The sequence below is a fragment of the Gymnoscopelus microlampas genome (assembly GCF_963454915.1).
Source record: "Gymnoscopelus microlampas genome assembly, chromosome: 3".
Lineage (NCBI taxonomy): Eukaryota > Metazoa > Chordata > Actinopteri > Myctophiformes > Myctophidae > Gymnoscopelus > Gymnoscopelus microlampas.
In genome coordinates this window covers 13,919,624-13,935,102 of record NC_139940.1, presented here as the reverse complement: position 1 = coordinate 13,935,102, position 15,479 = coordinate 13,919,624, and the positions used below count along the sequence as shown (strand labels likewise).

Genomic DNA, 15,479 nt, shown 5'->3' with positions numbered 1-15,479 from the left:
CTCATGTACAGAGCGTTAATCGATAGGGTTATGTTTTGATGTTGTAGATCTTTGAAATGTGTAAATCAGTGCTTCTCAACCTTATTCTGGAAGTGGACAGATGGGTGGGCCTTTTTCAGAGCATGCTTTAATGACCAATCAATCCATTGGAACCAACTTATTTAATTGGTATAACTTTTTTATATTAAATCTTTGTTTTTGACAATGACTTGGGTGGAGAATCACTGGTTTAAATTTCATTTATTTACTCATGACCCAAGAAAATGTGTCCACAATTGAGTCCCGACCCCATTTGTTGCCTTAAATCTATGAGGTTCTTTTGAAATATGAGAACTTTTTATTTCTGTAAAAAAAAGTCACTACCAATCAACTTTAAATTGCCTGAAACGTACTCCTAACAGGTTTTTGGGGGAACATTTTTTTTCTCGTTTCGGTAGTGACACCATTGTGTCACTACCGAAACGGAAAAAAAATGACTAAGTCCAGAGCTCGATGAATGTTAGGGACCAAAAAAAAAGTCACTACCAATCAACTTTAAATTGCCTGAAACGTACTCCTAACAGGTTTTTGGGGGAACAATTTTTTTTAGTTTCCACCATTGTGTCACTACCGAAACGGAAAAAAAATTACTAAGTCCAGAGCTCGATGCGGTAGTGACACCATGGTGTCACAGAAAATCGTTTCGGTAAAAAGAAAATGTACCAAGTCCAGAGCTCGATGAATGTTAGGGACCAAAAAAAGTCACTACAAAGTACTACCGAAAGTTTTGGTAAATTTTCCCCCCAAAAACCTGTTAAGAATACGTTTCAGGCAATTTAGAGTTGAATGGTAGTACTTTGTAGTGACTATTTTTTTCGTCCCTAACATTCATCGAGCTCTGGACTTAGTAAATTTTCTTTTTACCGAAACGATTTTCTTTTTACCGAAACAAAAGTTTTGGTAAATTGTCCCCCCAAAAACCTGTTAAGAATACGTTTCAGGCAATTTAGAGTTGATTGGTAGTACTTTGTAGTGACTTTTTTTGGTCCCTAACATTCATCGAGCTCTGGACTTAGTAAATTTTCTTTTTTCACCATTGGGTCACTACCGAAACGAAAGTTTGGCACTACCGAAACGAAAGTTAAATCCGAAAAAATCACTAAGTGTGGAGGCCAAAATCGTCCCCCCAAAAACCTGTTAGGAGTACGTTTCAGGCAATTTAGAGTTGATTGGTAGTACTTTGTAGTGACTTTTTTTGGTCCCTAACATTCATCGAGCTCTGGACTTAGTAAATTTTATTTTTTCACCATTGGGTCACTACCGAAACGAAAGTTTGGCACTACCGAAACGAAAGTTAAATCCGAAAAAATCGCTAAGTGTGGAGGCCAAAATCGTCCCCCCAAAAACCTGTTAGGAGTACGTTTCAGGCAATTTAGAGTTGATTGGTAGTACTTTGTAATGACTTTTTTTGGTCCCTAACATTCATCGAGCTCTGGACTTAGTAAATTTTCTTTTTTCACCATTGGGTCACTACCGAAACGAAAGTTTGGCACTACCGAAACGAAAATTAAATCCGAAAAAATCACTAAGTGTGGAGGCCAAAATCGTCCCCCCAAAAACCTGTTAGGAGTACGTTTCAGGCAATTTAGAGTTGATTGGTAGTACTTTGTAGTGACTTTTTTTGGTCCCTAACATTCATCGAGCTCTGGACTTACTGTATATCTTAGTGGTAGTTTATTGTCTCCGCCAGGCCGACACCAGTCTGTGTCCGTGGATTTTGCATGAAATGCCACAAGCACCACTGGAGTGATCGGTTAGAAACTTTGAACACGCTCCCAGTAAGCTAAGAAAGAACCTCCACCCCAAATTTTTCAAATCATGGTAGTTTCCTGTAATCTATGGTACTTCCTATGGTGCTTTACTATCATCTCAGTGCTTCCCTGTCATCTGGCTCATTTTGCACAAAATGCCACAAATCATGAACGCAGCTCCCGGTTGCTGTGAAACTTTGCATGCACACTCACAGTAGGCCAAGGAAGAACCTTCACCCCAAATGTTTCACATTGGCTCCATGGTACCGCTACCACCATGAATGACAGGAATGATCAGTAGGCTGCCCTGAATAGATAATTAACTTTTGGGTAGAAAAGGTCAAAGGTCATCGCCAGTATCTGTGACCTGGGTGCCCGCCCCTTCATGTCAAGGACCCCCAAATGTATATATATTTGGCTGTGGACACCCATCTGAGAAGATAATGTGCCAGGGACCCCACACAAAGATTTTTGTGTTGTTAAAATGTTTCAAAAGCTTTTTCACATTACGTTTCAAGATTCTTTGAAAATGGACACGAAAAGTAACATTCCCTGTCAATGTAGGTATGTAAAACATTTAGAGGGAAATAACAAGCAAATGCAAGGATTTAAATAAAATCATATTATTTATTTTACAAATTTGCACAATAGTGGAATAGTGGTGAACACTCATACAAACAAACAACTACACATGTGCATGGTTTCACACTGGCCCTCAAAACGCACAAGCGCACACACACACACACACACACACGCACACGCACACGCACACGCACACGTACAGCATTATGTACAGCACACACACATTCACACAGCTTGACACATAAAGCACAGCACACATTTAGCAAGAACAGTGACCAGCACACACCTCCTTCCTTGTAATGGAGGTGAGAACAGCTACTGTCCACACATTTTAACCCATCTCTCACATTCACAATGACATCACTCTAGCAACCAAACAAAAAGAGGTGACCTGTGAAATATACATATGTAATCCCTTTACAGTTAGCCATAACCACTATACTTGGTATACTCGTTTTTTGCATCCACACTGAATATCTTTGTCGAAAATAGCCAATCTTCAAGCTCACAATGCATTGCAACGTGAGCTTGTAGATCGGCTATTTTCCCCAAATGTTAGGGAGAATAGGGACACTAGGGTTCTTGTGGTTAACATGCGTCCACACTGGTATCCTGTGTTAATTTAACTCTGAGAGTGTACAAATGTAACCAAATGGACCTCTAAGGGTCCATTTGGTTCCATTTGTGCACTCTCAGGGTTACGCATGTATGAATTAACAGTAACACCAATGTTTTTTTTCTGTGCAGGGGGTCGGGTTATATTCAGATAGATATTCAGATAGACCCAAAGCCCAGGCATAAAACTCCCAAACTCCAGGCATACATATAATCCAGAAAATGTATATCTAGACATAAACCAGATGCAAGTTGTACATGAATTCCAGATGTAAACGGGGGTCATAGAGAGAACGCTGTTCGGTTTCCACCCTGGGGAGAGGCCTGTGTTTCGAGCAGAGATGAACAGTATATAGGCCTTGTGTGAGCGTCACTACATAACTGGTACTGTACGCACACTAGGTTATGTGAGTGTATTTTTACAACAAGAAAAATAACACTGGTTTTACTACTGTCTTTTGAAAATGTTGAGAGACAAACATTTCAATGCAGTGTGTTCATTTTCAGAAAAGAAAATACTTTAACATCATAGATGATTCCACTGTCAAGATTTTTGCTTTTTTGTTCATAGGCCATTAAAATAAATAAATAAATACAACATATAAAAATAGGCCATATCTGATATCTTAAAGGTGTATCTATAATAACTTTTAAGCGCAAATGGAATCTAAATCTAAACAAACTTTTTTTTAAATGCAGTGGTTCTTATGGGGGCGAGCTGTCTAGAAGAGAGTCTGTGTGTGTGTTTGTTTGTCTGCGGCTCTCACAAATCACCGGACCGACCAGTGCCAAATTTCTTGTGCACGTTGCCAGTAGGCCAATGATGTAAATCCCTGAATACTTTTCACATGTTTTATACTTTTAGAAATATTTAACTTTTTAAAACTAAGATTTTGTACTGGAAGTCAATGGAGAGGCAAAACTCCATATTTGGAAGTCAATATGACATCACAGCAATATGACGTCATCAACATGACGTCTGAGATCCACATGGAAGCCATTATTAAACCCCACCCTATGTTATTAAACCCCTTGTATTTACTTTGCTTATTATTTTCTTTCCTAATTTATTGATATCTTAAATATATAGAATGTTCCCATACAACACATTTGGACTGGTGGCTGATCAGCCAGGACACATTAAGTCATAATGGTTTGCTTCGCTTCTCTTGATATGATTGGACCAAATATAGGCTACAGGAAGTAACTGGTAGTTAACTTCCTGGTTCTTTTCATCACCGGTCTTCACCATATACTGTAGAACAATATTACAACATTAGCAAAATAAAAAGTCTTTTGATTGTCTCTGCGCAATTCTTTGTGAAGGGGGTGGGAGATCCCCGTGGCTTTTCATTTTTCATTTCATTTTATTCTACTCATGGGGTCGATCGTGAGACTGGGAAAGGTGTGGAAGCGTCAGCAGTGAGACAAGACTAGGAGTGACGGTTACATTATTCTTCGACGTATGAGCCTTGACGAAAAAGGTAGCGCTTTTTTTCGTTGAAAATACCTCAGTTTTCGTACAACGCGGCCGTGCGACGAAGCTTTCATTTGAGTGGAAGTGAGGACAGAGGTAGGATCAGATTTAAGGTGAAGACAGCTGTAGGCAAACAACAGCAATGAAGTGAAATATCGTTAAAACACATTGTAGACGTTTTAGTTCAGGTCCTCCTCTCCTTGTCTGCGGCAACTCTCGTCCTGCACCTGGACTAACAGCTCCCGTAGTGCATATCTCTCTTCTACGTTCATTGTGCTGTGTTCGTCGTTCCTCTCACACGGTCGGCCGTAGAAAGTTGGACGATACATTTTCTTCACCTTTTCCGACTTCAGCGTCATGTTTGCCACAAGATACAATGATGGTTCTTTGTTTACGTTTTTGGCCTTCATGCGTATCAAAATGAAACAAATATTAGCGAAAGTAGACACAGCAGCCAGAGAAAAGAGTGAAACCCATTCAAATCCATTGCAGCTGTCCGTGCATGCGAGTGTTTGGGGGGTGTCTCACACCTCCACCTGGCCCTGGTTCAGGTGGGCTCTGAGCTGTTGTGCGGCATTGAAAATCTTCCTCTGATGGCCAAGGAGGTTCACTCCCAGATTCTGGATATCTCTGATAAAAAGAGAGAAAAAAGATATAAGACAGGGATTTAGGACAACAAAGGAAATATATCTTTTAAGCGTTTTGATTTCACTGTAATGTTTGTTTATGTTTTGGCCAACACTGGTCCAGCTCAACTCGCAGGTCTCTCATCTGATATTTAACTAACTTGGAAACTGAGATGAGTTTATTTTTATTTGTTTGTAATCGCTCCCACATTTATCACAGATGACATGACACATGACACATACAGTATGTGTGGCGTATACTCACGCCATGGTGACCATGCTGACTCTGTCCAACGTGTCTAGGTGCGCCCGCTCAAACGCATCCTTATATCTGTCCATCCGCAGTGCCGTCAGCCAATCACTGACTGTTGCCACGGACGACAGGTCTGTGGGGGTGGGGCTCAATAGTGGCTGGGAGCAGCTTCTGTGGAATGAGCCAGGAACAGCAGGTTCAGGGTTAGAAAAACACGGGTGTTGACTGTAGCGACGTACTGCTGGTAAACAGGTTGGAGCAATCAGGCCAGGCTAGCCTGACATCAGTGGTTTAGACTGAATGAGAAACATCACCCATTGGCTGGCTAGTGGTTAAAGAAGTGAGTGGTTCTGTCACTAGTGTGGCATGGATGGTGTCAAGCACTGGTGACATACTGTAGGGAGCAGATAGAGATACTGTGCTGCATCAACTCGTACAGTCACTCGTACACTCCGTAATCAGCCCTTTCTTATATCAAATCTAGCCCAGAAATATCGAAAATAGCGAATCAACAAGGTCACTATGAAACACGTTGTGAGCTTGCAGATTGGCTATTTTTGAAAATGATATGAATACTATTTAATCTGTCCACAAAATAATTATAGAAACTGACATTTGTGCTCAGAGACCGCAGAAAGCTCTGTCAGAACAGACTTAGGACACTGAATTTGTTCAGTGTTAAGGTAAATGATAACAGTTTAACAGTTTGTCTGTTTGCTTCATGTCTCACAGGGAGCAACAGTGTTACAGAAATATATCTGATAATAAATATATGACATAATCTAATGTAAAGATTAAATATAATACATTTGTTGTCAGTAGTAGAGCAGTACTATTCAATCATGCAACCTGGAGTGTGTTAAAAACCATACTGACTGAGTCTCCCAGGGGTCTGCACTAGGACTCTCCTATTTTCCCTCTACACAAAATCTCTTTGCCGAAAATATCTGCAAGCTATAATCTGCTTTGCGCTGCGATGTATTGTGAGCTTGTAAATCTATTTTCGCTGAATATTCCCCCCCAGAATAGGGACGCTAGGGCTTGTGTGGCTTTACGGTTTCACTAAACTTAACTACATAGTGAAATAGTCTGGTGTGATGGACTGGGATATCCATGGTACACGGATGAGTACCACTAGTAGAATATGTTTTGTTTGATGACTTCTTATTTTTATTTGTCTTATAGCTTTTCCATTCCGTTGTGCTGAACCGAAATCCAAGTCCCACCAGTCCTGTCAATAAAGGGTTTAAACCATCTCACCGGGTCTGCTCTGCCTTGAGGGAGGCTGGATGTCTGATGAGGCGGTCCAGGGATGAGAGGAGGGAGTCGAACCCCAGCCGGTCTGCTCTGTCGGCCTGCCAGCACTGCAGCATCAGGTTATGGAGGGCTGGAGGGCAGTTATGTGGAGCCGGGAGCCGGTATTGATCTGCTACTGCTTTCATCACCTGGAGGATGATTGATTAATTGATCGATTGATTGATGTATTACAACTACTAGACCATACCAGGCGAAGTGCAAACTTGGGGTTAATGCACGTCCTATCGCCCCCCCCTCCCCCCCGTGGGTCCCGTCGCGGCAACCCCCGGTCACCCCTCCCCACGGGCGGATATATATATATATATCAGCACGGAGAATGGCGTAGGCATGTTACTCGCCCCCCCCCCCCCTCGCCCCGGGTCCCGTCGCAAACACACACACACACACACACACACACACACACACACACACACACACACACACAGAGATCGTACAGCGCGTTTGTTTAGATCCAAGTGATTAGCAATGATAGCGGCTACACCAGGCGCGCAGATACGCGAGTCCCCCATACGCAGACTTTTAAAATAGGACTGGATGTAAAAGTGCGCGTGTACTGTGCGTATGTGCATCGTGTGTGCGAAAAAAGTCTGCTGTGTTTCCACTTTCCACAGTAAATGCACTCAGAGAGTGTGCGGGGTCTATGGTGTTCAAGGAGTGTAGTTGCCATGTAGCCATATTGTAAGCGGCTTAGGGCCAATATTGGTGGTATTGTGTTTTGGCGTTGGTTGTGAAAGTGCAGGTGGGTGTGGGGACGCATTGTGAGCTTGTAGATCGGCTGTTTTCCAAGAGGCAAGGTATATGTGTGAAGGCGCTTCGTTTGGCCTTCTTTTCATAGACCTCGTTGCTTGTAGGGTTCGTTTCGTTTGGCCTTGTTTTCATAGACCTTGCTGCTTGTTTCTCTCGCGAAACCTGGCAACGACGCAATGCGCAGTTTGATCAAGAGTCCACCCAAGACACAAGACACAAGACAGCTACCACCCTCCGTGAGGTTACTAGAATTATAGTAGGATGATAATACACAATGATCCTTGCCCCCAAAAAAGTGTCCAGCAATTATGAAGTATTATAATACTTGGCCTTATAGAATACTTTATAACATGTTATAATGATTGTTATAAAGCATTATGAGTATTTATGAGTTCTTATAAACTATAATTATAAAGTGTTATGCTTATAATACATTATATATGTGGGAAGCATAGCAAGTGTTACCGAAATGTTGTTTTGATATGCAAACATGCAGTTTGTAAAGTAATTGATAGAATAATCGCTAAGAAAATAAGAATGACTGAACGATTGAATGATTGATTACATACAGTTTGATGGAGATAAGCTTGCACCAAACACACATTTACAGATATTAACCTGAGATATTAACAGGGCAGATGTCACGACAAGCCATGCAAATACAATAATGTACATAATCATGTCAGATTGACTTAAAGATCATCATTTAGCTGTATCAATTACACAAGACCGCCTCATACTCACTTCCTGGTTGCTCATATCCCAGTAAGGACGTTCTCCGTATGACATCACTTCCCACATAAGCACACCGAAGCTCCAGACATCACTAGCCGAGCTGAACTTGCGATGCTGGAAGGCCTCTGGTGCCGTCCACCTCACAGGAATCTTACTGCCCTGAGGGACACCAAGCACAGAGCAAGGAATGATGGGAGAATACTGAACACTTTACTCCCACCAATCTGACACTAAAACATATGTGCTCACAATAAACATACATAGAGTACATTCAAATATACAAGACACAAAACCTCTGTCTGTCTGTCTGTCTGTCTGTCTGTCCTGGGCATAACTCGGCCACAATCCGACTGATTGACTTCAAACTTTCGTATGTGTCGCTGATGACCCGGGGATGTGTTGTGCCGAGAGGTAATATGGTCGGACTGGCGGTTGTCAACAACCCGAACATCCACGAATGTCTGTATACAGTAGGGCTACTCAACTTGAGATGGCTCAGGGGCCACTCAGCAAAATACCAAAAGTCCAAGGGCCGCAAGCTAAAAATGGCGGTCCTATTTTGGATTTTTTGATTTTATAACACACTACACATTGTCATTGTTATAAGAAATTAAGAAAATGTACATTTTGACATCATATTCTTTTCACTGTACCTGTTTATTTTGTGTGTATATCCAGTGGCATCAGTTCAGCAAAAGCTAAGGTATGGCAAGGTTAGGGTTGCCAACTCCCAGAGATTGAAATAAGGGACACCTATCCTGGATGGTCCCAGGATAGGCCCAGGATAGGCCCAAGATAGGCCAAAAAGATTTGGGGGTCAAACCCCCCCCAAAAAACGAAATGCATAGAAAACTATGCATTATACCTGTAACAATTGACGCACCTGTATGTCTGTCTGTTTGTTTTGGAAAAAAAATGAAGCAACCCATATATTTGAACGGAAATGTATATTTTTATCCTGTGCTTAAAAATAAAATAAAAATAAAAAAAGCTTTACTGTATACCAGCGCTGGGATACAGTATATCTGTGTGTGTGTGTGTGTGTGTGTGTGTGTGTGTGTGTGTGTGTGTGTGTGTGTGTGTGTGTGTGTGTGTGTGTGTGTGTGTGTGTGTGTGTGTGTGTGTGTGTGTGTGTGTGTGTGTGTGTGTGTGTGTGTGTGTGTGTGTGTGTGTGTGTGTGTGTGTGTGTTTGTGTGTGGGGGTGTAGTTATCGGCTTCCCTGATTTGCCAACCCAACCCATCGGCTTCACGGATTGGTTTGCGTCACATTTGTGCCGCTCTTTTTCAGAGCAGGTTTTTTTTGCCCCACCCGTTTTGCATAAACGGGTGGGGCATGCATTCCCAACTTGCATCGTTCCTGTCTTGCATTGTTCCCGAGTAAGCCCGTGCCCGTCAACCTATAGAATCTAGCTCAATAGATAGGATGGTATTATAGAATAGATTATCATTAATATCATTATTATTATTATATTGTTGCTGTCAGGCAGAAACCTTTTATGTCCAAAACCGTTACTTTTCCAATGGATCCAATGTAGTCATTATTTAGTAACAAGCTCTTATGAATACTTTTTATTGGTTAAGTATTTCTAAAACCCACAGACAGACTTAACCCCCCCACCTTTAAAGGTCAAAACCTGATTACATATCATATATCATTTCCTGGTACTCACCAGTGAGGCAGTGTAGGTGGGCATATTGTGATCTAGGCCCCTCATGAGGCGCGACAGGCCGTAGTCAGACACTTTACACACCAGGTTGGAATTGACCAGAACATTCCTTGCCGCTAGATCCCGGTGGACGAAGTTCCTCTCGGACAGGTAGCGCATCCCCGCGCCCACACCCCTCAACATGCCCACCAACTGGAGAACACTGAACTGGTCCTCATTCTCCTGATGGAGAGAGAAGCAGTTAAAGAACAGGATAAGTGAAGTAACTAGAATGAGAATGAGTTTGAAGTTATGGCACAGGTTTACAAAGTGGGCACCAAGGCCCCCAGGGGGCGCCAGGGGAGACAATTGGAGAGGAAAAGGGGGGGAAAAAATCAATTTGCCATCCCTAGTTTTGGGCATGACATTGTCGAAAATAGCAGATCTATACAGTAACATCACAATGTTGTGAGCTTAAATAGTCCTTGGCATGGAAAAGTAATGGGAACCCCTGCCTTACATGAAAGAACTGAGTTAATTAGAAACAATACCTAAGAGGGAGTCATTTATTGTGATTACTGGTGTGTGACAATGATAAAATAGCAGAGCAAATGGAAGCCCTTCGGCTCACATCCGATACACTCACAAACGAGCCAAGGATATCGTTAATAGGCCTTTTATGTCTAGGGCATAGCTAATGTAGCAATATTAAAAAACAAAAAATGCACCAAGGACAACGACTGCCACGCACTGAGGAAGACCCACGCAGGTTGAATCCGGAGTCCTTTTAAAGAAAAATCCTTTTAATATTGCTACATTAGCTACGCCTGGCCTATAGTCATTAAAGGCTTTTAATTTAACAATATCCTTTTAATATCCTTGGCCTGTTTATGAGTGTGTTTGAAGTGGGCTAGCTGTATTTTGACGTGAGCACCTCATACCCACATGGACTGGAGTTGTTCATTTGGAACTGTAATCGAGAGCACTCAGTATTTCTTTGTTCAATGATAAAAAAGCATTAACATTGCTAGGGTAAAGTCTCTGGCGTAAAGAACTTTAATACAGTATGTGCTTTTATATAATAGATAGTGGAGCATACTGATTGCTTTTCTTATAAAATAATCAAAGCAAATAACAGATAATATAAGATTACTAGAGGTTTGGGCCGGTACGCGGCCCTCACACCTTCATCGCACCGCTTCTCTTACTAGGTTGCTTGACTGAAACTTCCAGTTCCTCTGAATCCACTACTACAGGAGACTACAGCTGAAGATGGGAGTTGTAGTTATTTTCAGCAGATATAATTGTAGTCTCACCCTGAGGAAGGCGTCCAGGGGTCCATTCTCCATGAACTCTGTGATGATTCTCTCTGGGGGACTCCGGGTGCATACCCCCTCCAGCTTCAGCACATTGGGGTGGTCGAACTGCCCCAGGACCCCTGCCTCACTGAGGAATTGACCTCTCTCCCTGTCTGTAGCCCCCCAGCGCAGGGTCTTGACCGCCACCAGCACCTCCCTCCGTCCCATGGGACGATAGCGGCCTCTAGACACCTCCCCAAACTGGGCTGCGGTGGAGAGAGAGGGGAAGAGATCAGAGGACATTAGGTTAAAGGTCAAACCTTAAGGTGCTCTATTATGAGCCTTAAACAGGTGAACTGACATAGAATTAATTCAATGGCAGTCAACCTGCTCACCTGTGTGCCTGCCCCTAAATAGGGCAATTTCAGCAGGCCAATAATCTACAACGCATGCCCACTGTAACTTTTTCATTTCAAGGAGCCCCAGTTTGGTATATACTAGGCCACGGACCCCATAACTCTGAGAGTGTACAAATGGAACCAAATGGACCCGTAATGGTCCATTTGTTAATTTCCATTTGTATACTCTCATTGATACAGACTGGTAAGGGTCCATTTGGTTCCTGACTATCAATCATTTATCTGAGGACCCCCTCAAGGACCCCTGGGGGTCCCCGGACCCCACTTTGAAAACCACAGAAACACAAAGAAAATGCTGAAAATGACAGCAATGTTTTTTATCATACATGTTTTAGTAAATACTGCACATAAAACAGTGGGGATCTTACCTGCACCAATCACCTCCTCAATTTTGAGGTGAGTGGGGTCGATCTCGCGGGCAAACTCCTTGACGGCCTCACTGGGGTCCTCATATGTGGACGGATCCACATAATACTTCACCCCACCTGCACAGCAAACACATGCAGAATCCCATAAACAAAGGGGAAACATATGGCTTCAGTTATGGAAGCCAGTCTTTCAGTTGTAGATAATGTGAGTGAGCCCACTGAATAGGAGTGTTCATCTGCAACAGGATTCACTTCATCTAACTGTTCTTACTCTATGCTAGTCTCTCTCTGCCTCCCTCCCTCCCTCCCTCTCTCCCTCCCCCTCTCTCTCTCTCTCTCTCTCATATTCTCTCATTCTCTCTACCCTGGGGATAGTGAACACAAGGCTCGATCGCTATACTCCCATTAACCTCTACTGTAGGCCAGTGAGATGTTATTCAATAGCATGCCATAAACACTATAGAAGACAAACGGGTGCCTGAGAATAGTATTGAACCATGCACTCTGTATTGTTAGTTGCCTGCCATGTTGGAAATCGTCACTGTCGGGTGGAAACCTTGTATATCAAAAGTCCTTTTCTACTATCTACTTATTTTTTTTAAGACATTTTAAAAATAGTTAAAATAGCCGATCTACTAACTCACAATGCGTTGAGAGCTTGTAGATCGGCTATCTTTAAAAAAATATTAAAAGTTGAAATATGGAGATTTCTGCCCATCTAAGAATCTAGTCTAAGAATTAGAGGCATACAATCTGACAACTGAAGCTTGTACTGTATTTGTGCTGCAGTGGTGCTTCATTGAAATGGTGCATCATCTTATTCTGTTATTTCTGAGAAGTAGGGTTGCTGGTTCGATCCTGAACCCGACAGGAGGGTGTATTCCAGCTGTAAACCGGTGAGTGGAGGGTGGCTGGTGCTAAATCTATTGAGCCCATCAGCAGCCAAAGTGCCGTGCCCTTGAGCAAGGCCCTGAATCTCAAAACGGGTCCAGGAGGGCTGAACCTGTGCTCTGACCTCTCTGATGTAATCAAAGCATAGTATAGTGGGTGGGTGTGTGTGCCCACGACGCACGTGCAATGCGTGCGCTGGTGCGTGCATGCGCATGTGTCTCGGCGGGATACGCAAAAATTCAAAGATGAATTACCATTTGTTAATAGACAATAAAGGGATGTTCTTCTTCTCCTATGGTCAGTCTCACCTCTGTTACTGATGTACCTCTGGAGCCGGTCGCTGTAGGGGCTCTCTCTCCTTTTACTGCCACAAGGAAGGACCAGGAAGTAAGAATAGTGTGTGAATATAAGCACCACATTCACAAAATATATCAAAAGTGTCTTATATTCTGTGTCCATTAAAGAGAAAAAAGATAGCAGTGGTTCTTTTTATTTTATTTGACCTTTATTCATACAGGTAAAATCCCATTGAGATACGAGGGAGCCCCTTTTGTGTTGTGCGTTGAACCTGTGACAATACTGTTATGTAATGTAATGTGCTCACCAGTGCACCCCGGCCCACAAGGTTGGGAACCACTGGCCTTAAATGAAGGACTCACCTGCGGAACACGACCACCACCACGATCGCTGCCACGACCAATAGGAAGGCTGCTCCTCCCATCACTGACCCAATCAACAGCGGAAGACGATTCTGAATCTGCTGTGTATGCTCCTCTGTGGCACAAAAAAAAAACATGGAAACATTTATTACAAGGAAATTCTAATGAATCTGACTAACCACAATTGAATCTGACTAACCACAATGAATATTGTACAGTATATCATTTGGTCTCAACAAGCCATTATGGCAGGCTTTTAGTGTACAACTGATTTAGTAAAAACAAATACTGTATATAAAAGTAAACGCATCATGAGACGTGAGGTGTGTACCTGGGATGAGAGTAGTGAAGTACACAGTGTTACTGTAGGGGCCGTAGCCCCTCTCATTACGGGCCCTGATCTGGAAGGCGTAGATGGATCCGGGGATCAGTGAGTTCACCGTCACAGTGTTGGTCTCACTGTAGACACTCACTGCACTGTCTTCATCTGAACCCTGAGGGAAACCCATTTACAATCATCTTATCTTATGCCAGAGTAAGCAGTGTAAGCATGAAGTCCAGACAACAAAGCACAGGGTAAATATTCACACAAGTAGAGTGCAAAGAAAAACAATTAAGCGCTACGAAGGAATTAGGATACAACACAAACCTCACATCGATCTAAACAACATGCTATAGCATTATTAGCATTTGTGGTCAATAAAAATAAAAATCTAAAAGACAAATGTGTTACTTGTAACACATATAGATCTGCATATTATAACTACATCTACAACCAGGGGACAGATGCTATAGAAACACAGTTTAGAGAAAGTGTGTGTGTGTGTGTGTGTGTGTGTGTGTGTGTGTTCATACTGTATATACTGTATGTGTGTATGCACATGCGCTCACTTCTGTGCACGTAGGGCCTACAGTATGTTTGTGTACAGTGCATCTGTCAGGGTGGCGTTGTGTCATCGTGGTTAGCGTAAATGTCCCTTTGTTTCTATGTAGGTCAGTGCACTCTGTGACATGTTCAGCTGAAAACAGCCGGATGCTGATGAAAACACTGTCACTGTCACTGACAGAAAGAAGAGATTGTAGCTTTTTTACCATGCTGTCAATAATATTTCCGTTACATTATAGACTGTCACCAATTTGACATATGGGTCCATCTGCTTCCATTTGTACACTTCAGTGTAGATTGGAGTCCCAAAGATACAAATCTGTATCATGCATATCAAACTGGAGGTCAGTGAAATGAAAATTGGTGGAAACGTTTTTTTTTTTTACATGGGTTCCTCACTAATGCTGCATATAGGATGGTACCATTTGTGTCTACTTGCTCTGTGTCTCAGAAATTGAAACTGTATGAAAATCAATAACTTCATCGCCATGGACTTTAACCTAGATTTCTTCAAACTTCTTCTTTTTTATGTTACAATGATGTTTTAATGTGCTAATGTTCCAGAAACAGAAAGGCTGTAGTTTCCATTAGCTTGAAATCCCGACTGATGATGTCATTGGCAGCCGGGCCAGCTTTAGTGAATTGGGTGTTCGCCCAGGGCATCACCCGTTTGATAGGGTGCCAATCAATAAAAACATTCCTATTCAATGCACCGCACAGCTGGCCCCACTGCCTCCTCTCCAAATCACATCATACACACACAACTTTGCACAGCAAACAGGCTAAAGTCAGCCCTGATCGGCAGTTACATTTTGAAGCTTTACAGAAATGCAATTATAGTGAGTATTAGTGAGGACTGATATATGAGATAAGGTTGGTGGAGTGTTCTTTTAAATGTGTTTGCAATACAATGCATAGCCATAATGCAGCTTGTGGTGTTTGCATCTAACTAGAGCTGCAACAGTTTGATCTTTTCAAAGATTTTTCTTTATACTTCAGAACAGTCGCAAATAGCCCATCTGTTCGCTATTTATAAAACATTTATTTGGCCTATAAAATATGGATGGAAGGTTGAAAGTAGTTAAACAGTTCTCTGCTTGCATGTCACCTAAATGTACAAGTGTTACGGCTATATTTCTGTATTCCAAATTGGGCAAAGATGTTTAGAAA

At 42.3% G+C, this 15,479-nt stretch overlaps 1 protein-coding gene across 2 annotated transcripts in view; it reads right to left on the bottom strand.

The window, feature by feature from the left end:
- Window positions 1–2,413: 2,413 nt before the first annotated feature.
- ephb6 (eph receptor B6) overlaps window positions 2,414–15,479 on the bottom strand; it is a 74,631-nt gene continuing 61,565 nt past the window's right edge. The window contains exons 10-19 of one of the 2 annotated variants that reach the window (XM_084053534.1): window positions 13,755–13,917; window positions 13,424–13,538; window positions 13,019–13,128; window positions 11,874–11,990; window positions 11,105–11,352; window positions 9,813–10,031; window positions 8,152–8,301; window positions 6,604–6,788; window positions 5,356–5,514; window positions 2,414–5,094 (exon numbers count right to left, since the gene is read on the bottom strand). In XM_084053534.1, the coding sequence (XP_083909660.1) occupies window positions 4,989–5,094; window positions 5,356–5,514; window positions 6,604–6,788; window positions 8,152–8,301; window positions 9,813–10,031; window positions 11,105–11,352; window positions 11,874–11,990; window positions 13,019–13,128; window positions 13,424–13,538; window positions 13,755–13,917 (1,572 nt within the window). In that variant the 3' untranslated portion in view covers window positions 2,414–4,988. The remainder of the gene's footprint in view (window positions 5,095–5,355; window positions 5,515–6,603; window positions 6,789–8,151; window positions 8,302–9,812; window positions 10,032–11,104; window positions 11,353–11,873; window positions 11,991–13,018; window positions 13,129–13,423; window positions 13,539–13,754; window positions 13,918–15,479) is intronic. The other variant, XM_084053535.1, reaches the window with a different exon arrangement.